We start from the raw sequence: 22,717 nt of genomic DNA on the forward strand, positions 1-22,717 counted from the left end.
GAGCTGTTACTGCTAGGTATTGGAGATCAGATGGTGGCAGAGCCTAATGTGGAAGCTTACAGGGTGAGTCTGATGTGTCCAAATAATATCAAAGTTGTCTCCAAGGCCAGATTGACTGTAAGATAAATGCAAAAAAAAAAAAAAGTTCTGAATGCATAGATATATAAAGAAGACCCTTAGATCTGCAGCACATGTGTAAGTCGGTCATCGTGCACTTTTTAAGAATCCTCTCAAAAAAAAGCTTCAATTGTTTCAGTAGGAAATAGCAAATCAACATCAAAGTTAACTAGGGAGTCCAGAAAACAGTTTGGGGGGCAGCTGCTTAAAAAGGCACCTACTTCTTCCTAGAGCCAAAGATGTTCTGATCAATGCTGAAGTGCCTTGGTAAGGCACTGCTGTACAAATAACAAGTTACTATTGACCACTGTGTTCCCAGTTCCAATACAATGAAGTACTTTGATGCATGAATGGCATATGAAAACTTCTGCACATCTTTGCAAAGGCTGCTTTAAATGCTGACTATTTGCTTAGGCCAATGTGGGAGTCAGGAAAAGATCACTTTTGTTTTACTATATACTAAGTACATTATTATCATTATTATAAAAGATGTGATGTGGCCATAAAACTCAATGGTCCTATCAAAGATCAATACATATTTTTGGTACTTCCAAAAGAGTGACTTAGTTCAAACAATCCTCTTTTTCTGCCTCATCATCACACTGGTTATCATATTTTCTAAAGCATCATTTAACAGTGATGAATAATGCATTTGATGTCATAGAATCACAGAAATATAGATGATCGTGAGTTGGAAGGGACCCATAAGGATTATCAAGTCCAGTTCCTGGCTCCACACAGGACCACCCAAAACCAAACCCTATGTTTGAGAACATTGCCCAAACACTCCTTGAACTCTGGCAAATTTGGTGCGGTGACCACTGCCCCATGGAACCTGTTTCAGTGTCTGACCATCCTATGCTGATGAGAAAAGCAGGCAGGATGTTTGTGTTAGTAATTTTTTTCATCTACTGATATGAAATACTTTCTCACTTGAAGGAATACATGGACTTAATATTTCTATTCCAACTTCCTGACATCTTTCATGACAGGCTGGCATTTGTGCCTGACCAAAAAACTGCTCTAATTACTAATAGAATTCTGAAAGATCTTAGTTAATCTTGGATTAGTGACATGAACAGACTGATGTACAGATGTAAACTTGTAATCAATGTACTTTGTATATCTAGAGTCGTACTGTGTCAGTCTCAGCTGCCCCTAAACCTGAAGACATTTCTTTTCAAAGCATTCTCACTTTTACGCTTAGCCTGAGACTGTTCTCAATATGGTCGAAAATGCTCTGAAATATTGTTATTTTGTGAGAAGCCCATTAAAAGCTGTGGCTACAGAGTTTTGTTTTTGTTTGTTTGTTTGTTTTTTTCCTAAAGTGACGCAAGTGAATTGTTCTGTCAGTGAGATGTCTATTACTTAAACTAAGACAATGAATAGGGTGCTGTATTACAACAACTTTGAGCATCTTAGCAAGGTCCAAATGCAGGCAATTAATTGCTTTATATTTTCGGGGACAAGCACTTTTTTTTTTTTTTTTTTTTTTTTTTTTTTGACAGCCTTATTAACCGAAGTGGAATACTGCTTCCATTTCTCTTAACTCCAGAGATCAGGTAGCTTGGTAGCTTGCAGCAAGATTATCTGTGTTTGCAATTATCTGTGTTTGCAGTTGCTCTTTGAACTCAAAGACATTGCTTAGGCTGAGGGTCTTGTTTCAAATCTTGCGTATACTTAAATCCTTAATCTTAGTATTCCTGATCTTAATGTCATTAATGTCATTATCTTGATATCCCCAAACCCACAGGTACTTGTGCTTTAGCCTTTTGTTGAAAAAAAAAAAAAACTTATACTAAGACAGTTTTGAACTACAAATTTATAGAACATGTATTTTATTTAAAGGTGCGTAACTGGTCAGTCAATCTTTATGAAAGAGACTTCATTTTAAAATAATTAAGAAATGAATTTGATGTTGCTCTGTAGAGCTAGTGTGATGATGGTATCCCAAATACCACAGTTTTCCACACAATCCATGAGAACTCTGTATGTGTCCACGTGTGTGCTAGCTGACTGATTTTGGAGTTCACGTCTTTCAGACACCACTTTTTCTTACCTTACATTCTGAGGAAGTATATGATTCATCTGAGATAGTTATACACAGTAGAGACATTTTAATTAGAATGCCATCTTCATGCTTTGTGTGTTTCATGTATCTGCCAAGAAATATTGACTGTGGGGAGTTTAAAATGAAATGTTAGGGTAGATGCTGAAAACACTGTTCTCATCAATTTGTATCTCATGAATGCTACTAACCTTTCCATTTTGCTACAAAGAAAGTATCTGTAAAGAAATTACTCATTTGCTTAAAGAAACAATGTACAAACACAATGTTGCACAAGAGAGTACCAATATGTTTCTGTGTTGCTACACATTTTAATCTTCAAATATTTTGTTATCTTGTGAGAAAAAGTGAAAGATAAGCCAAAAAAATACCTCTATAGATCTGTTTTTAATAACAATGCCATCAGCGTCACCATACAGCAAGCCCACAGTTATATGTAGTCTTCAAATGAGACAGCGTTGCCAGAAAAAAAGAGCCTCTGGTCCTTCCTCCATCCTCCAACCTCCTTCTGCTTGCTCCCAGCTGCTCATTGCTGTCCCCAGCCACCCTCCATACAATGACAAAAGCATTCATGTAGCTGTGTAAAAGAGTGAGCAAATTGTGTGAGAATCATTCAGTTGGATGAGTTGTAAAGGCTTGGTCACTGGAATGGAGAGGATCTCCTCTTCTCTTCAGGGATGTGCTGCTCTGCCTATAGTCTGTAGGACTTCTGATGGCACAGGACATGACTTCTGAGCCCAATTCCCACTTTCTGGAGGCAACCACTCCAGATTAACACTTCTCATAATTGGTCAAATACCCTTCAGTGAGTTAGGTCCATTGCCTCCACTTATCTGCTAGAAAACTCCTCCAAAATTTCACTCTGCTGATGGTTAGAGTTTTTATTTACAGCTGGTTCATACTCATTTTGCATATACTTCAGTGCTCTTCCTTATCCTATCACTCTCTGATATTTACTCTGATCTATTTTTAGAGCACCATCATGTCCCCTCACTGCATTACATTCAATAGATGAAAGTAGAAAGCTTTTTTTGTCATAAGACAGGCTCTCCATTCCCTCAAACATTCCTCTAACCCCCTCTGCACCTGTTCCAGGCTGAATTTCTCTTTCTTGAGCCTGGATGATTGGAATGGCACAGAGTGATCCAGAGGAGGTTTCTCCTTTGCTTCGCACAATGATATTAATATTTGCCTTCAGCTTCACCTCATACATCTGAGGACTGTGCTTATTAGCACTTTCACAGTTGCATTGTGTTCTTTGCTCAGTTATTCTCTAGTTATTTAAATATATCCATCTTTTTCTCATTTGATGATCATCATCTGTTTCTAGAATCTGTCCCAGAACTACCTGTCCCAAATAGCGTGACTTTGCCCTTTATGCTATTGCTGTTCAACCTATTTCTATTATTCCATTCAAAACCATAGTAGTTTCCTTTTATCTGACACAGGTTGTGATCCAGTGAGACTTTTCCCATCTACCTAACCTGGGCAGGACTTCAAATGAAGAGACTTCTATGAGCTGCTTGGTCACAGTGCTGGAATAAATAGATTAGATAGATTATTTTGCAAATAGTTACCTGATGATTTTAAACAACACAGTCAAGAGACTGTGTACAAAATCCTTTATTATATCTGTTTTTCTGTACTGTATCTTCCTAGTGAAGTTTAGTTGGCATGCATGCTGGGGAAAAAAAGGCTTCTTATTTTGAAGCCAGAATGTGCCAGCAGGGTGAGCATCAATTTCTATTAAACTCTCAACAGAGAGTTAGGGAATCTGGTAAGAAGTACATGAATTCATGTTTTCCCTATACAAACATCATGCATTTACCAACAGAGCAATATGCTCCTTTCACAGAGAAATGTCCAAAGGGGTAAATTCTGATTTGAGTGCTAAAGAAAAATTAGAAAAACCTCTCATCAAATAAGAAAGTCAGGAGTATAGACATGAGTTATTGGTTGTGTGTCCTGAGACTAACAATGACCTCTTTGCTTCCAGGAGACTGAAAAGTCTGATACTGCTGGTGAAACTGAGGCACACACAGAACACAGTGCAGATGAAGGGGCCCATGAAGAGGCTCAGCCACCATCAGAAGATCAGCAGGTAATTTTTCCTTTTTCCCTTTGTGATTTGAGGGTTTTGCCTGTGCTGAGCACATGAAAAAACACATCACGGCTCTCCTGCTATACCTGAGAGTGGGGAAGATTGATTGCAGAATGGCCCTGCTTGTCTTTTGGATGCGTTTTCTTCATCATGGTGATATGAAATCTAGATAATACTCCAGGGAACACAGCTCTACATGAATAAAATAAGTTGTCTTTATTTAATATTTTCCATTTGCCAATAGTTACCATGTGCTTTTTTTTTCTCAATGCTCATTTGGAACCCGACTCTCATTATGGAGGATAATTTAGAGCTAGACATCTGAGTACCATCCACGTGGAAAAATTTGCTGCTATCGATGGCCAGCATCTGCAGCACTCATAAATCTGTTTGTTAATGTTTGTAGTCATGTATCAGCTCTGACTGCTGCCACAGCCAGTCATATCTGACAGCGTCTTCTCCAAGCCATGCAGGAACCCCTGGGCAGAGCAGAAATGCAGAGCATTGTTATATTTTCTACCTGCCTCATGGCGAGATATCAAAGTCACATGGGCACATCTCAAACTGCATTACAAAAAGTTCATGAAAGAAAACATCTGTTTCCTTCAGTTCTCTAGTAAAATTGCTGTAAATCTTGATGCTCACGTTCTCCTGCAGATAGCTGATATCAGTAAAGTTGTGGTTGAAAGCACAGATGAATCCTGTGAAAAGCAGTGATTCTGCTGTGTACACATTTCCTCCTCAGTGAAATGTTTATATTACTCGGCAATGTCTAGAACCAATAGAGACTAAGCAGAAATGGATCTGGTGTCTGGAGATAGAGATGCAGATGCTTTTGCTGCTACTCCGCCAGTATGGTACTTAAGAACAGGTTTGTTCTGGTGCTGTAGTATCAGGCGAGTCCCTTCTCAGAAAGTCCAGCATACTGCTGAATTGTAACAAATGTGTCATTCCTTTCATTAAAAAATGAAACAAATGTTCTTTTGTTTTGTTTTGTGTTTTGTTTTGTGTTGTGCAGTGCTTATCCTGAAGAAGCATCTCCGTTTCTACTTTCTCCATTCCCATTTTTAACAGTGACAAAACCATTAGGCTGGAATGGTGCACCCTTTTGCACAACATCATCCAAGTCTCAGGCACTGGAAGTCCCATTTAAAATTTTGCCTGCGTGGCAATGAGGAGGGGAACAGTCTCCAGAGGGAACTGAAATTTCTCCTTAAACTGTATCCAAGTGCTTTTCATGTCTCTATGAATTCAGTCAGCACATAAATGCCATCAATACCCTTTTCTCTTTAGAGAAATGCCAGCTCTTAAGAGAAACCCAGCACAACGCTGCAGTGCATACCCTGGCTGGATTAAGTTATCTACCATTCTGGCTGACTGTCTACTGTAATGTTTTTCAAATGAGAACAGAATGTTGGAACATGTTTGCAAATGTGTCAAGCAGCTGTGTACGAGAGGTTTTGTAATGACATAGTGCAATGCTACTCGTATACAACAAGCACCTTGCTCCATTTCTCACAGAATAGATTGGAGCTGTAAGTGGAAAGTATGTTTGTCCTCTCATTTTACAGGGAGGGAAGTGGAATAGGGTGTGAACACCAGGCAAGACGGTGCATTTGATCAGATCTCTCTTGGTTATGAGGGCACAGAACATTATTAGTCTTCCAAATCTTACTCTTTCACCTGCACAATCTTGGCTGTGTTGAAATGTTCTTATGTGGTATATCATAAGTGAAGAGAAAAGTCTTCCAGAAATCATCCAGCTCTGATTCCCACCTTCATCATGTCAGATGTATGCCAGCTCCTAGGGGAAGAAAACGGCACTGTTCCTGTTTCTGTCCCACTCATTGTTACAGAGGGTACTCATGACTGCAGGCAGCAAGGTAGCTCCTGCAGGGATGAACAAAACCCATTTTTCATCCTGGTCTCCAACTCACTCCCTATGTCACGTAGGAGAGATCACATCAGTGACGTGGCATCTGCCTGCCTTTCCCAGAACATTGTAATTATCACTGCTGTATGGATGGCATGAATCATTCTTTTGAAATTCTGATATTTTCATTCACTACAGTGAGCATGCAGAGGACTAGTTTAGATGAGAAGGATAACTTTGAGACAATCATATTGCCTCAGAAATTTTTTTTTCATGTCTGTGTCTCATTGTTTTACTCTACAAAGAGAATAGCATTTCCTTACCCAGTCAGGGTTTTATGAATTTAAGTAAGTTTAATGTTTATGAGACTGCTATTGGAATACCTCTGTTGTCTGTTAGTCCTTAAAGGTTTATATTTTGTTATATTGATATTTTCAGTATTTCCATCTCTTCCTCTCATTCTGCAGCCCAGCACACCTTGTTTAACTTGATCACAATGAATAGGTGTTTTCAGCATGTTCTTCCAGCCCAGCAGCAGGAATGGTAACCAGTAGCCAGCGTGGGTACATATAGAGGCTGCATATGTCCCATGCTGCTTCTGCTGCTCTTGCTGGGGGATACAGGAGCCCAGAAGCTCCATCTTTTTATCTCAGGCTGGTAGGACCCTGAGAAACCAATGAGAGACCCCAGTCCTCTGAAAAACAAATTTCTTAGGTCAGCAGCTCCTTCTAGAAGCAGCAGAGATATGTGCACAGTGCAGCAGATTGTTCTTCACTCTCCTCATGCCAGACCTGTGTGCAGGTTTTCAGACTGCCTGGGTTCAGCAGCTCTGGCTCCTCATTCAAACATGGGTCCAGGAGAGCCCAGAGCAGATTTTGGAATAGAAAGTCCCTGACACAGATTCTGCAGTAACAGGAGCAGCTCTCAGTCTGTGTTGCCAAAGGACAGGTACATTTGGATTCCTCTTGATTATAGTTTCTTTTTCACTTTAAACCTTTCTTTCCTTCCCCAGTCACTTCTTTCACACATTCTTTCCTTCCCTGATCACTTTGTTAAGCTTATCTTTCCTAATAATTAGGACCTACTCCTAATCTTCTTCACAGTGATAGAGATGTTTGAGGAACCATTTTGCCTTGGATATGGCGTCCCTTACCCTTGATTGGTCTGTCCCTTTCTTTTTGAGTTTTTGGAAGAAAAGACTGTGACCTCCTATGCACTTATTTTTCTTTATTTTTACTGTCTCATATTAACTTTAGATTTTAGCTTGGGGGAGTAGAATCATTTTAAGTGGTGTCCCAGTTAAATCAGTTTGCAGTACAGATCAGGCTCACTTCAGGGCAGAATTATTTTAGCAACATGTTCAAAAATCATATTAAAATGCAAGTCTGTATTCTGTCTCTGCAGTTCCCCAGGCCACATATAAACCCTGGCACTCCAGATCACTTCCTTATCTCAACTTATTCTACGTAATGTCATAGCTGTTCATGCCTTCTGTGTGCTACTGCTGAATTTGCCTGTTCTCTGATTTTCTGTGTAATGTTTCGCTTTCTCTCCAACAATTGGCTTGGTATCTGACATTTAAATTCTATTCACTGTTTTTTCTCTTTTTATTTTCTCTCTTTTATCCCTCATCTCTTCATCACTTTGGCTCAATCTACAGTCTAAAGCCAGTTTGTAGTATTTCATATTCCCCGGTAATGTTGAGCCAAGGCATCTGTTCCAGCCTACAACAGTTAGTAGAACTTCAAACCAAATTCTGAGTGATGATATATAACACATATAGAACTCTGTATAATTCTGATTTAACTTTGATTTTGAAGACCAGCTAACTACCACCCCTCCCCCACTAAGGCAAAAGCAAACAAAACCCAAGCTCTAATGATTTGCTTGCAAATGAAGCAGATTTGATTGGAAGTAACTGAGAAAAAGAGAGCTGTGTTTTATGCTTTTATATCTCTTTTTCACAGTAAATGCTTAGCTCAAATGTGCTTCGTGAGCTAATCTGGAGGACATTATCCCAAAGTAAATCCACTGAATTCCACATAATTTCCCTGCATTCAGTGCTTAATTTCTGCTGCGCTTTGCCTGTATGACCTCTGATATTCTTTTTTTGATTATTTTTTAAACCTTTTTTTTTGTGTCTTTCATATAGGAAAACACGGAAGGAGATGCGGCGGCAGGGGTATAGTATATTCTTTAGACATTTTGCTTCCATCTTTCATTTGTGTGCATTTAATTCCTTTTGGTCTCTCTAACACTTAAAAGATAGCAAATTCTTTTTCATGAAACTGAATACAGCAGTATTAAATTCTGCTAGAGGAAATTGTTGATCACATCATAGTCATGTTTTTGGAGAGCATAAATAGGCAGTTAATTGTTAAAAGCTGTCAATGAAAGATACGCTTTCCTGGATTCTTCAATAAAATTTGCCAAGGACTCACAAAAGAGATAGGTCTTTGAAAATCTGTGACTGACACTGTGCTGATTACAGAGTCATGCTGATGATTTAGTCAGTTCTGCCTACAAAGGGTATATTTCCCTTGCTTCCTTCAAGAGTTTGTAAGGCCCAGGTGCAAATTCTTACATGCTTCTCTGCTTTACACAGCATTGCAAGTTTATGCCTTCAGTATTTCTTCACTGTTCTCAGTAAAATTAATTATTTTACCTAATACCTAAAACTTTAGGCTATTTTCCACTACAAACCTGCAATTAATCAGGGGGCACGTTTAATCTTCCCACTTCCGAACTGCAATACAGGCATATATATATATATATATATATATACATGGGTACATACACACATGCCTGCTGCCAGGGTTGTTGGTATGAAAGCTAAAATGGAATTCCTAAGCCCTTGGGCAGAATATTGGTGCTTCTGGTGAGGCCTGTGAGGGCTGTGAAAGCTTGCTAGAGTGTTCTGACACTATTAGCTCTTACTACAAACAATAAAAAAATATATATCTTTTGTAAACTGTAATTGACTTAAATTTGAAACTGAAGTTGTTGGAATGGGTCTAGAGAAGGGCCATGAAGATGATTGAGGGCTGGAGCACCTCTCCTATGAAGATGGGCTGAGAGAGCTGGGCTAGTTTAGCTTGGAGAAGAGAGAGCCCTGGGGAGATGTCATTGTGTCCTTTGTTTATAAGGTGACTCATTGTTTATAAGTGAGCAGGAGGGAAATCAACTTTTTACACAGTCTGGTCATGATAGGACAAAGGGAAATGGTTTTAAACTAAAGGAGGGAAGATTTAGATTAGACGTCAGGGAAATTTTTCACTGAGATGCTAGTGAGATGCTGGCACAGGTTGCCCAAGAAACTGTGGTGCCCTATTCCTGGAGGCATTCAAGACAGTGCTAGATGAGGCCCTTGACAGCCTGAACTGGTAAGTGGAACTGGGTGAGCTTTGAGGTCCTTTCCAACTCAAGCCATTCTATGATTCTACCTAAACAACGTGGGTTGTCTGAGGACTTTCCTGGCTCAGTTTGATAGCAAGAAGATTAACCTGACAAGCCAAAGAGTTGTGTCTAGCAAGTATTCCTTTATTGCAATGCTGGACACATAGGGAATGGCTCTGCCCAATATATGCAACTTGGCTCATCTGTAGATTACATTTATTGGTTGTGCTCATACATACTTATGTTTTGCTCCAGAATTTCATGCACATGCTAAATATTTTCTCAAACTCATTAATGTTTTCTTAGAACTGATTAACATAAGACCTCTCCCTTAGAGCATTCACCCTTGGGGGTCTTTTCAATGGTAATCTGGGCGTTGAGGGAGGAAGGCTGATAGTCTTCATTGCTCCTAAACTTTTGTCCTCAGTCTTCAGGAGCATGCTCAGTTACATGTTTGCCTCTTTTCTAAATGAGATTTCTCTAGTTTGTCTTATAGGGCCCAGCTGTCTTCAGTTTGACTTCATTATTCTCCCTTGTCTTTAATGTAGTACATATGGTTCTTCCAGATACTGCTGCTTGCATTATTCAAGGTCATCACTCTACGAGGTTTCAAAAAGAGTGATAACCAAGGACAGTTCTTCTACAGAAAGAATCTGAAAGATAAAATATTTTGTTGGAAGGAGAACTTCAGCTGACTTATCTTACATTTCCTTTTTTGTAAGGATGATCCCTTAGTGCAATAGTTCCCTCTAAAAACAACTATTCAGTAACAGAAATCTGACTGCAAAAGCTCCATTTCTCAGAAGAAAGCAGAAGCCCACGTTTAAATAGGTTGACTCAGTTACTTGGATATGATTCCTATACGGACTGTGAGAGAAAAAGCAAAGTTCCATCCATATATGGAACATCCTTACCAGCAGTCCTGCTTGAAAACTGATTTTGAAATCTGTAATTTGCTTATAGCTCCAGGATTAAATTCCTTTAAGTTTTGTAGTTCAGATACTGTGTAAAAGTATGACATTTTTGAGATAAAACTTGTTTACATTGAAGGTGAGGTTGCTCTGAGCCTGAGTTTACTGGAAGAGAAGGAGTAAAGAAGTGCTATTTCTGGTTGTTTTTCAGGGCAGGGTTATACTTCTACGCTTCATTTACTAGCTCTTAAAAGACAATAAACACAGATTGCTATCTGTGTTACATAAATGCTACCTTTCAAATAGCAGTTTATTTGGTTGACTGAAGGAAAGAACTATTGCCTGTAAATTGTGCATTTTCCCCTTTATTAAAAAAAAAAAGAAGAAGAAGAAAGAAAAAGGAAATGAAAAAAGAGAAATAAAAAATTTAGAAACAGAAATAAAGCCTTTTTTATCTGATTCCAAATGATTTTTTTTATTATTATTTGTGAGTTTTGTTTCTCTGCCATGAATATTCACTTATTTACTTGAAGAAAACTTCCAATTCAAAATATTAAATTTTACCATATTTAAATATACTCTGTGTTCTCATTTTGATTTGGAATGGCTATTTACATCTTATCTATGCACTATATTCTAATCTATCTCAGAAAAGAATTTTCATATTCCTATCCTTGCCCATTAACGCCACAAAGCTTAGAGCCATGGACTGTTAGGAATAAAAACTCTGTACATTACTCTTCTGTTCTATTTTTCTAAAGCTTTGGTAAGATTACTTTTGCAGTTACAAAAGCATTTCAAGACTCTTTATTTTTCCTTCACCTATTATATTCTAAACTACAAATATTTTCTATAAAAAGGAAGAAGAAGAAAAACATGAAGAGGGAGAAGAAAAGGAAGAAGAAGGAAAGCAAGAAGAGGGAGAAGAAAAGGAAGAGGTGGAGGAGCAAGAAGAGTCTTAGTACACTTCCTTATGACACATTCTCTCTTGAAAGGTTTTCAGGTAAGTATAAGATATCCAGCACAGTTTCTAAATGTTCTTAAAGAAGCATTGACTTGAAATTTTTGTGCATGTTGTTATATGCAATGCCTTCAAAACAATCAACTAATCAAACCCATACATGTGCTCTAGTTGCCCAACTGGTGGGCCAAATGTACATTTAACTGTTAGACTCATTGCAGCTTCTCTTCTACCTTTCTGATCTCACTGAAAATTTTAAGGGCTTCATGTCTCAAATGTAGTTGAAATTGGTCAACATGCTCAAAACAAAGGGGAAGGATGGAGAGCCTGACCAGAAGTATAACACACTATAATCTATTACTCTGATTGCTTAGAAACTTGGACAAAAGTGATTTTTGAAACTCAAAACAGTAATCATCCCAGAGGCAGAATAAGAGCATGAAGCATTGATCAAGTTTTGTCAGAATGTGTTTTTAAATTTAATTTTTAGTTTTCCTTCTTCCTCCTACTGTCTCATCTCTTGTGCACAGAAATAAAGATTGAGCAATCACTTACTAGGAAAAAAGTATTTATCTACAAGAAGTTGGAATTTCCAGCAGATTTTCCCTTGGATGATGGGATTCTCTCCCAACAGCACATGCAGAATATCGTGTGTTCTTTCTAACACTGGTGGGATTCTCAGCTAATTCTACTTCTGAGATAATTGCCATGGGTTTCAGCATATGTGCTGAAATCCAGTGCCTCAATAGGACAGAAAAGCTATCAGCCCTTCAACACTAGCTCTCCCAAATCTGAGTTTCTCTACTTCATGGAATTTAATTCAGTTTGTGCTGTCCAGTGTTCAGACATGTAAAGTTACAGAAGGAGTACTAAATTCTGCCCTATTTTTCCTTATTTTTGTTCAGGAAGCACAAGCTGGAGCAGCCCTGCCAAAGGAAAACCCTCCCTCTTAAGCAAACCGTCACTACCTTTCATGCCTGTGTACATGTGAACATATAAATACAGAACAACAAAGATACCACTGTATCCTACTTGTAGCCTTTGTATATATATTTGGTATTACAATTGCTTGTTAAAATGGATCTTCTTATATCTGATTGCTGATATTTCAGTTGACTGTTATGTGTTGGAATAGTATTGTCCATGTCATATCTTAGACTGTAAGTTCCTCAGAGCAGGAACCATGTCTTTCTCCATGTTTATGTACTGTCAAGCACACTGCTACCACTCAGCAGATAACTGCACTCACACAAGTGGTGTTGTATTCGGAGAAAAAGAAACTCAGAGCTGAAAACTACAAAAAGGCTTCCTGTATGCAACTTATGTGAGTCACTTCTCCCTCAGCTGGCTTTTGAAAGCGATTGAGATTCCCATTGTACAGCAGTTTAAATAAATGCATTTTCTGTCACATCCATTCTTTGTCTGTAAAAGTATTAATTTAGCCCTAGCTAGCAGCACTAGCATCTGTAAAACTAAGTTTTTTTCATCATTATGGTTATAAGTTATGTAAAGATTTTCACCTTACCTCCTGCTAATGTTTCTGGTGCTGTGTATACATTTACCTGTGTCCCAAGGGATGTACGAGATACATGAGCATATTCCTTTCTCATGAGAGGCAGAAGCAGATCAGACGTGATCAGATACCAAACAAAAAAGAGAAAATGAGGTATTCTTCTTCCCCTCTTACTTACTTACAGTAGTACTGTGGTTAACACTGTTTTGTAGGATAAGAATAATGATGTTGTTAATTGCATACCTACCTGCCTCTACCATTGGCAGCCTGCCTGCAGAAGATTCCAACCACAAGGTTAAGTGATCATCTTTGAAGGAAAGAGATGTCCTGGCCCCTTCAACAGAGACTATGTCAGTTTTCATGGATACATCTGTATTCTCTGGCACATGGAGGCAGAGAAAGTTAATTCATATTTGTGCTCTGTGAGATGTTTACTGAGAAGGATGAAGCTTAAATTTCATCCCCTTGTGCAATTACTTGTTAGGAGAGTTATAATAACTGCTTATAGAAGAGAGAAGAAAAAAATACTTATTGCCAAAGTAGTCCATAGCTACACAACAAAAGGAACTGTGACTTTGTGATTAACTCTGATCAAGGAGCTGGCTTTTTGAATGGAAATCTCCTGTACTGTGAGTGGCTGCATGAGCAACCACTGAACAATAGGTCAATAGGCAACTTCAGGAAAAAGGAAGCTCATAAGCAGATATGACCACTTGAGATGTGTCCACTGATATCTCTAATCCAGTGAATTTTAGCTGCTGAGGATTATAAGCAGAAAAAGTTGCATATGGTGGATGGATTCACATGCTGCTCCTAATTAGTATTGCCTATTTCCACTTCCAAAGGCTAATTACTGGGTTAGGTGAGCTATTGACCTGATCCAGTTCTTATGTACCTGTAGGTGAAAACTCCTCACTGGGAAAATGCTCCCCATCTCACTGGCAGCCAAATTGAGGTGCCAGGAATTGCTGCAGTAGTTTTGAGCGAAAGGACACCATACTTTGGGGAATGTGATAAATTCAGTGCAGTGAGACTGTGTTGACCATTTGTGGTAGCCTCAGTGCATCTCCAGGTTGCCTGAGATTCTTGCAGTTGATGGCCTTTGCATTCCAGTTTTCCTCTACCCAAGCATCTCAGTGCCGGGTGGGCCCCAAGGCTTCAGACTTGAAACAAACCCACCAAATCTCACATATTCAGGAATTACTTGTTAAGGCAGAAATATGGCAACCATCTCCTTGAGAGAGAATAATCTGACAAGCTGGTCAGGGAATGTGAGGAATGCTAAGCCTCACATGCAGGAGTGACGCACTGACCTGCCCTCAGCTGGTGGCACAGGACTCTCAGTGCCTGGTGACAAAGCCAGTGGGACAGCATACAGTTGCACTCACTGAACGGACATTTGTTGCTCTCTTTGGGATAATACTTTTTGGCATTTACTGATCACCTTTTCTTCCAGACTAAAGGAGGCTGTGAGTATGCAAAGGACAAAATAGCTGAAAGCCAGCTGCTGCTTCATAGGAATGCCCTGCGTTTTCAGCCATAACACTAATTCTGGTTGCAAAAGCTTAACACTTTCCTCAGTAATTCATTGCTACTAGGAAAATAAATAAGCTTTTCTAACTCCAGCAGGATGAAAAGCAGTAGCACAAATACATGAGCTAATTAATTAGATGCATTTGAAAACATACTGTCTGCATTATTATATCATTGATTTTTCACTGAGAGAAAACAACCAGAGTTGGCTAACTGAGACTGCAGGTGCACCGCGTTTCACTGTGGATGAAAAATTATTTCTAGTTCACCACAGTTAAACAAGAAAGGAGGAAGCTGCTTTTGGTGGCACTTTGGTATGTAAAGTATTTTTCTTGATGACTGATGTTAGAAACTCCTAATATGCCAAAACAAGTTAAAATTAGGAAGGCTTCAAGTTATGTTTCCTATAGATCCATATATGTCATAGGATGGTGGGTGGTTGCACTTAAAAAAAAAAGATGGTCAAATTTAACAGGCTGCTGAAATGTAAAAGAAGGACATCACAAAATACCTAAGTAGATAGAGTGAGTCAATGGCAGTTTTCCAGGAAAATAAGTATTAAGGGCTACAACCTGTTGCTAGAAATGGAGAGGGCGAGGTATCAGGTCCAAAAGGCAAAGTGGGCCATTTTTTCTCTTACATGAGAGCATTTCTAAGCCACCAAAGTTTGTGAGAGGTTTTATGAGAATGCTCTAAACAAAATTCATTGGAGAGAAATGAAATTATCAGTAGTCTTGCCAATATGGCACTAGCCCTGGGCATTTATTTTTGGTGATCTTTCTAGCCACTGTGTCTGTTCACCTGCCTTCCAGCTAATAAGACTTGCTAATTGTTTCCTGTGTACTGCGAGATTATCAGTGCAAAAGGAGATAAGTCTACTTATCTGCATCCTTTGACAACCTCAGGAGGCTGGAGATAAACTTGACAAACAATCTGGGAAGAGAAAAATTCGACAGATTAATTTCTTCAGAAGACAGATTGAAAATATAAGGTTTGATGTCAAACATCTTGAAGAATGTGGGCTGTTCCTGCCGTTGCAAAGTCATTGTCATGCACACAGAAACTGAGCAATGCTCAGCTGAGACTCTCAGCCTTAGTGAGCTACTGTCTCCATTTTGCTCATGATGAAATAAGGTGCAGAGGCTGCATGAAGTGTTTAATGCCCACAGGTCGAGGATAATTGATTGTGAATCAGGTGTGAATTACATGGGATGTATCCCACTGCTTCAGAATACAGTATCCATGATTTTGCATGCAGTTTGGACATCTGTCATTAGAAAATGGAGAGAGCCTTGGGGTTGTTAATTCAGGGGACTACAGGTCCCTTGCAGCTGCCCTACGGTTGCCACAAATTCACTGAGGAAAAGTATCATCCTCTAATAAGGACGCTTTGCAAAGAATACTGTTGTTGTGTAAACAGGTGTACGAGAAGTTGAGTTTTGATATCAGCCTGTCCAAACTCATTTTTGACCACAGCCTATTCAGTTAACTTCCTTGTGCTTTGCTTTCTCCATGAAAGATAAGAAAAAGAAAACATAATCTTATTGTAGAAATTTTATGAGAATAAAATGAAAGCATCAATACATTGTTCAGAAAATGGAAGTATAACTGCATATTATATAATGGAGCAATGACATTGGTGGACAAAGGAGAGGAAACTGGCATCATCTACCTGCACTTGTGACATGGACTTTGACATGGTCCTGCACCACATCCTTATTTCTCAGCTGGAGAGATACGGACTTGATGGCTGGACTATTTGGTGGATGAGGAATTGGTTGGATGGTTACAGCCAGAGAGCTGTGGTCAGTGGTTATATAAGTCCAGATGGAGGCAGGTAACAAGCAGTGTCTCCCAGGGGTCCATCTCGAACATCTTTATCAATGACATATATAATTGGATCAAGTTTGCTGACAACAAGCTGAGTGTTGCAGGTGATACAGCAGAAGGAAGGGATGACATCCAGAGGGGCCTTGATAAACTCAAAAGGTGGACCCATGTGAACCTAGTGAGGTTCAACAAAGCCAAGTGTGAGGGGTTGTACTCGGATTGGGGCAATCCCAAGTATATGTACAAGGAGAAGAACTCCTTGAGAGCAGCTTGGCAGAGGACTTGGGGATCCTGATGGACAAAAAGCTGGACATGAGCCAGCAGTGTGTGCTTGCAGCTCAGAAGGCCAACAGTATCCTGGGCTGCATTGCAAGAGGGATGGCCAGCAGGGAGAGGGAAATGGCCCAGGCTGAGCCCTTAAGGCCTCCTCTCCTTGGACCAGGAGTACTTCATCAGGACAAATGCCTTTTTCCTGTTAAATCCAATTCTCAGCTTACTAGGGAAGCATTTTATTTCTTTTTTTACCTTGAAGCTTTACGTTACTTCAGCAGTAACCCCCCAGCACCTGCAAGCCCTTGGTAGGGCAGGGCAGAGCAGCACTGGTGCCATGAGGATGCCTGCTGTTTCTGGCCTTAGCCTTCAGAGCCACCACCCTGTTAAAGTTAGCAGCCCCAAGGCACACATCAAGCACATGAGTGGCCTTCTTACTTGTTGCTGGGTCTGTATTTCCCTCTCCCGCCACTACAGGGATTTTTTTTTTGTTGCGAGTTACCTACACAATAAGCTCCAAACAAACAAAGCAGACTTGTCCCTTCCAACATCCCACTCCAGACCTATCTGAGAAGCAGCTGCTGGCCATTCTACATGAGTGATGCCAGCAGTCAGAAATGGAGCACAGGGTGTTAGAGGATTCTTGGCTTTTTGTGTGCTCCAGTACTTTTCCACGAGAGTTGCAAGGTTGCTGGATTTTAATGATGCAGTACGCTGCATTAATGTTGAGTACAGACAACTTAAGTGAGTCTGGTACTGGCGTCCATGTGCTCCTAATTGGATTATGATGAAAGCTAGAGGCAGTGATGAAAAATGATGCCCAGTCTCTGGCCAGCCTGGAACTAGTTTCAGCGAAGCACCAGTGTGTTCTGTTGCAGATGCCTGCATCAGCTGCAGGAAATGGCTCCAACGAGAGTGGGAGTCCCAGGCAGCCAAAATCTGCTGCCCAGGAGCAGAGGGGATGGACAGGATGTAGCTGAGGTGGCAGCACTCTGCAGGGATCAGTTTTGGGAACTGTGCTTAACTGATGCCTGTCACAGGCTGATGAAGCACAGAATGGGTGAGGAACTGGGATTGCTGCCTGTGCAGAAAACAGGATGGTGGGCCAGGAAATGTCCCTGGAAGGATGCAAGTGAGAGAAATTTGACAGTGTAAAGAACCAACATCACATGCTATGAGGACAAACAGGAGTTTCTACTTGAATCTGAGTGCCTGTACTCCTGGGACACTTGTATGAGCCTGTGTGCATGGGTTCGTTGTGAAGCCTGAGGAGCTGTAACATGATGCAGCAGTAGCAAGGAGACATGTGATGAGAGGATGTATTCAGGAGCTATTTTCAGAAGTGCAGTGCATACCAAGTAATGTTGGATGAGGCTGCAGCAGGATTTCATTTGGGTACTAGGTGGTGGCTGAGCCCCTGGCCCAAAAGGATGAAATCACACTGAGAGATCAGGGGAAAGCTGCTCCAGATACCTGGGGCTTGCATTGTCCAGTTTACATGATGATGGAGTAGTGGTTCAGTCCAGCAACATGGAGGATGTTTAGAGTTGTTTTGGGTCAGGAATAAAGGATGGAACTGGAGAAGGAATTTAATGCAGGAGAAAGGGAAAATACAAATGATCAGCACATGTACATGGAGTATAATGCATTACGTATCACAAGGAACTGCATGGGAAATAAAGCAAGGAGTGGTATGATTGGCTGTATGGCTGTGCGTACTGAACATGCAAGGACAGGATGTCTGAGGTGCTGAAAAACAGCATGAATATTTCCAGATCCTGCAAATGCCCCTCACCTGAAAGCCCCTCACTACAAGAAAGACATTGAGGACCTGGAGCATGCCCAGGGAAGAGCATCAAAACTGTGAGGGGTCTAAAGCACAAGTCTGATGGGGAGCAAATGAGTGAACTGGGGTTCTTTAGTCTGGAGAAGGGGAGGCTCAGGGGAGGCCTTATCACGCTCTACAACCACCTGAAAGGAGGCTGTGGTGATGTGGGGGTGGGCCTCTTCTCCCAGATAGCAGTGATAGGATGAGAGGGAATGGCCTCAAGTTGCACCAGGGGGAGTTGGATATTAGGAAATATTTCTTCTCAGAAAGAGCAGTGAGGCAGTGGCACAGGCTGCCCAGGACGTGGTGGAGTCACCGTCCCTGGTGATGTTCAAGAACCACGTGGATGTGGCGCATAGTGGGTATGATGAGGGAGGGCTGACAGTTGGACTAGGTGATGTTAGAGGTCTTTTCCCATCTTACTGATTCTGTGATTCTATGTTTCTATGAAAGGAAGAAGCAGCTAGTGAGACACAAGCATGAGCAATGAGATGTCTCCTTTACGCTGCTGTATAGCTTTTCCCTGCAGTGGGAGAGCCAATACTCGGCAGAACATTGCAAGGTAGCAGGGAACTCCCATTGAGCACACGGGTTTCATGGGTGGCAAACTGCCACCTGTCAGTATTGCTGCCTTTGTACTACAGGTGCTTGAAAATGCGAGTTTAACCAGCACTGAGCATCCTCAGCAGTGTGCTCTGCTCCACCACTGCTGGCAATAAGTTTATTCCCCTTTAGTGCTCTCAGTCTGACTGTTGCTTTCTTAATGTCAGCATCAACATCTTCTCCCAAGAGAAACCACATGCCAAAACCACAGATACCTTCATGCGCGGTACCTTGAAGGCATGCTTCAGAGCCTTGTCATTAGTGTTCAAACAGCTCAAGAGCCTGGTAGACACTTGATCTCTGTCAGTGTCAGTGAGTGGGCTTCAGAAACATGCACAATAATAATGCTAGGCAAAGTGCTGGAGCCCTTTTAGGGTACAGAGGGGCCTGCCTTGTGGCTACAAGGTGTCAAGGTGTCTAACACCCATGCCCAAGGTGAAGGTCAGCAGCTCTTAAGAGACACACCTCAGGCTGCATGTTGTGATTCCAATGCCTGATGTAAGAGGAGCAGAGCATTTGTTCTTGCATCATCACTTAGAGACCAGTTTCTTACCTCCAAAGCCAATGGTCTGCTCACTGTTGCTGTGTCCAGAATCTGTGAGTACTTGGGGCTGCCTGGAGCCTTTGTTTTGCATGTCTTGCTTTGTGGCTTATGGTGGTGCTATGGAAGCTTGTTGACTCATGTGGGGATATTTTGTTGATGCCAAAGGAAATAAGGAAGTAGATGGTGAAGGGGTGTTTGTTGCTTTGTGCAGGGTAGCAATGGAGGGTGTAACAACTGCCTTGCAAGGTGGGGTGAAAAGTGGCAGGTGATGGTAGGAAAGTAATTCGATGTTAACATACTAAGTGCATTGCAGAGGGTATGGCTTAACATTCAAAATATAGCAGAAAAGTGCAGTATATCACTATTTAAAGTTGCTGAGCTATCTGCATTTAAATATTCATCCATTAAAAGTCTTCTTAGACATCTAGGAATGTATATTAGTTTTTTACTTTCACTTTTTCAACTGCAAGTGTCCTTTCCTACAGTATCCAGTAGCATGGCTTCACAGTTGCCTCCAGAAGCACAAGTGCAACACCATGCACATATTGCTTTGGGGTTGGATGGAAATAAAGCCATTCCAGTGCAGTGCTTTGAGTGGAAACCTTAAGATACCACAGTCTCTGATCTCCTGTTTGATACTGCAAGCCCCATACTGCTGCTTAAGATTTTTGTTTCTCTCAGTGGTCCCACAGCCAGAATTATAAAGTTTCTCCATCTGAGCAGCCTCACACTGACAACTTTCCTCTGGACAACAAGAGCTGTTTTGTGCTGCAGAAGGCTCTGGTGAGGTGGGCAATACCAGAACTGGCACGTGGAGAGTGGTAAAATGTGAGTTAGACATGCTGAATTACTCTGAATATTAGAAATATCCTTACCAGAAGGAGCTTATGTCTTTGGATAGATGAATGCCCTTGGCAGGCAGAGCAGGGAGCCAGCACCTCGGTGTTAATGGATGAAGCGAGATGTTAAGGGGCTCTGTTTCACAGTTGTTAACAAGAGGACTGCTTCCATATAAGGAGCTTTTTTCCTTCTTAATTACAGTTCCATTTCCTGAATCAAGGAGAAAGAGCAGAGAGTGGATTAAGTGGGCAAGAGAAGACAAAGCCAGGTCCATTTACTGCTGCTCTGTGTTTCATGACACTGTGCTACAGGCTGACAGCTCTTCTTTTCCTGACTGAACAATCCCAGTTTCCACAGCCCAGTTCCTTCCCCATCAGACTTGTCCTCCAGTCCCCTTCGTAGCCCTTCTCCAGAATTACTCCAGGGCCTCTGTGCCCTTCTTTTAATGAGGGACCCAAAACTGAACACAGTACTCAAAGTGTGGCCTCGTCAAGGCTGAGTCCATACCTAATCGATCTATTGTTTTAGATACAGACTGTTGACAAAGTCTGAGACTAGGATTGGGTCCAGCTGCACTCAGGCTCCTCTAAGCAGGAGTTTAGGAAGCAAGGGATTCCTTCTGATCCACAGGACCCAGCAGGAGGTCTTCCCAAGTCACCTGACTTACCCCAAACTCCATGCAGTAAACAACAACTCATATCATCAAATTTAGTTACATTGCAAAATCTCTTTTCAATCACAATGCCAATAAACAGTCCTGCTGCTTCCCTCTCCCAAGTGAGTCATTTTTATCTGTGACATACTTCTTATCAGAAGCAGGTGCTATTAATTGACAACGCAGCACATAAAAATGACAAGTATCTGCCACACCTCAAGAAGAGGAAGGAGCAGTCCACTGCCTTGTAAAGGACAGATACAGTGCACCCATTGCCTTCTTCGTGTTCTGTAAGAGTCTATCAAGCAAGAAAGAGGAAAAGTTAGAAGCTGTTGATGTAGGAAGCTTAAGGTGTGAGTTCATAGATTCATAAAGGTTGGAAAGACCAATAAGATTGTCAGGTCCAAACATCAGCCCATGCCTGTGACTGCTATAGACCACGTCCCTCAGTGCCACATTCACACGGCTCTTGAACACCTCCAGGGACGATGAGTCCACCACCTCCCTGGGCAGCCCGTGCCACTGCCTCACTGCTCTTGCTGAGAAGTTTTTTCTAACATCCAATCAGAACCTCTCCTGGTGCAACTTGAGGCCATTTGCTTTTGTCCTTTCACTGTTACCTGGCAGAACAGGCCAACCCCCACCTCAACACAACCTCCTTTCAGTTAGATTACTGGGGAATCATGGGGAAGATAGATACCTATCAATCTAGCAATAGTTGCTCTCATTCATCTGGAAAATAAAAACAACGTAAAAAAATGTGTAATTTTTTTAGGTAGAAATATCTAAATCTCTGTGAATAATACCTCTCCTGGTTAACAGAAAGGGTCAGAGTGCAGCAGAGCAGACCTGCAGAAGGTTGGATGAGAGCAGTGCTGATTAACAAGGTTTCCCTGAAAAAAAGTAGGTGAAAGTTAGCATTTGATTTCAGTTGGTAATGTGGCAGTGCTTTGTACACCCAGTCCAGGATTTGAAAGAAATAAACATTCACTGAATGACCTTTTTTCCTTTGGAGATAAACATCTTTCACTTCTCAAAATTCTGCTTTAAACTACGTGGGAACATTTCAAAGTGGGATGATGTCAAAAACGACTTCGTTCGTGTTGAGAATTTAGGAGAACTTGTGTCTGGATTTCAATCTCTTTGAAGGTAATAGTGTGCCAGATTTCCATTTTATACTAGTGCCATGTCTGACAGCACATTAGCTTGTTGCATTCGGCTGAATTTGGAGCTCTTTGTTCCAGGTATATGCTGTAGGAGCTATTTCTGCTGACGCTGCAGTGCCCCACTGCTTTTTCCAAAGCAGCCCTGGTCTTGAACCAAAACAGCCTCTAACAAAGCACCTGATCTGTGGGTGAGCTTCAAGCTCATTGAACAACACCACATACCATGGCTGGCTCTAAGTAGCACTCTGCCCTCAAGCTGTTCCTGTTTCTTTAAAAAGCAGAAGAGAGACAAAGAAAAGAATATAGTTTCTTCCTTCCTTCCTTCCTTCCTTCCTTCCTTCCTTCCTTCCTTCCTTCCTTCCTTCCTTCCTTCCTTCCTTCCTTCCTCCCTCCTCCCCTTCCTCCCCTCCTTCCTCCCTCCTTCCCCCATTCCTCCCCTCCTTCCGTCCTTTCCTTCCTCCCTTCCTCCCTTCCTCCCTTTAAATTTGAAAGCTTTGGTGTTCTTGGT

The 22,717-nt window shown here is 41.1% G+C and overlaps 2 protein-coding genes and 1 long non-coding RNA gene across 4 annotated transcripts in view; 2 read left to right on the forward strand and 1 right to left on the reverse strand.

Annotated features, from left to right (window-relative positions):
• SH3BGR (SH3 domain binding glutamate rich protein) overlaps positions 1–12,841 on the forward strand; it is a 26,226-nt gene extending 13,385 nt beyond the window's left edge. The window contains exons 4-7 of the mRNA XM_003202948.5: positions 4,182–4,286; positions 8,312–8,341; positions 11,327–11,469; positions 12,333–12,841. Coding sequence (XP_003202996.2) covers positions 4,182–4,286; positions 8,312–8,341; positions 11,327–11,428 — 237 coding nt within the window. The 3' untranslated portion in view covers positions 11,429–11,469; positions 12,333–12,841. The remainder of the gene's footprint in view (positions 1–4,181; positions 4,287–8,311; positions 8,342–11,326; positions 11,470–12,332) is intronic.
• Positions 4,284–21,343, reverse strand: LOC146545551 (uncharacterized). Of its 2 annotated transcripts, XR_014879613.1 has the most exons (4): positions 21,259–21,343; positions 20,424–20,598; positions 13,188–15,406; positions 4,284–10,208 (listed from the first exon to the last, which is right to left on the reverse strand). It is a non-coding gene; the product is annotated as an uncharacterized LOC146545551 (long non-coding RNA). The 2 variants fall into 2 exon arrangements; XR_014879612.1 differs by lacking the exons at positions 20,424–20,598; positions 21,259–21,343 and adding an exon at positions 19,558–19,690.
• The window catches only part of B3GALT5 (beta-1,3-galactosyltransferase 5), a 31,537-nt gene continuing 23,109 nt past the window's right edge, over positions 14,290–22,717 (forward strand). The window contains exon 1 of the mRNA XM_010723770.4: positions 14,290–14,409. The gene's annotated coding sequence lies outside the window, so the exon portion shown is untranslated. The remainder of the gene's footprint in view (positions 14,410–22,717) is intronic.

This window comes from Meleagris gallopavo, chromosome 1, assembly GCF_905368555.1.
Source record: "Meleagris gallopavo chromosome 1, MGAL_WU_HG_1.1, whole genome shotgun sequence".
In the NCBI taxonomy this organism is placed as follows: domain Eukaryota; kingdom Metazoa; phylum Chordata; class Aves; order Galliformes; family Phasianidae; genus Meleagris; species Meleagris gallopavo.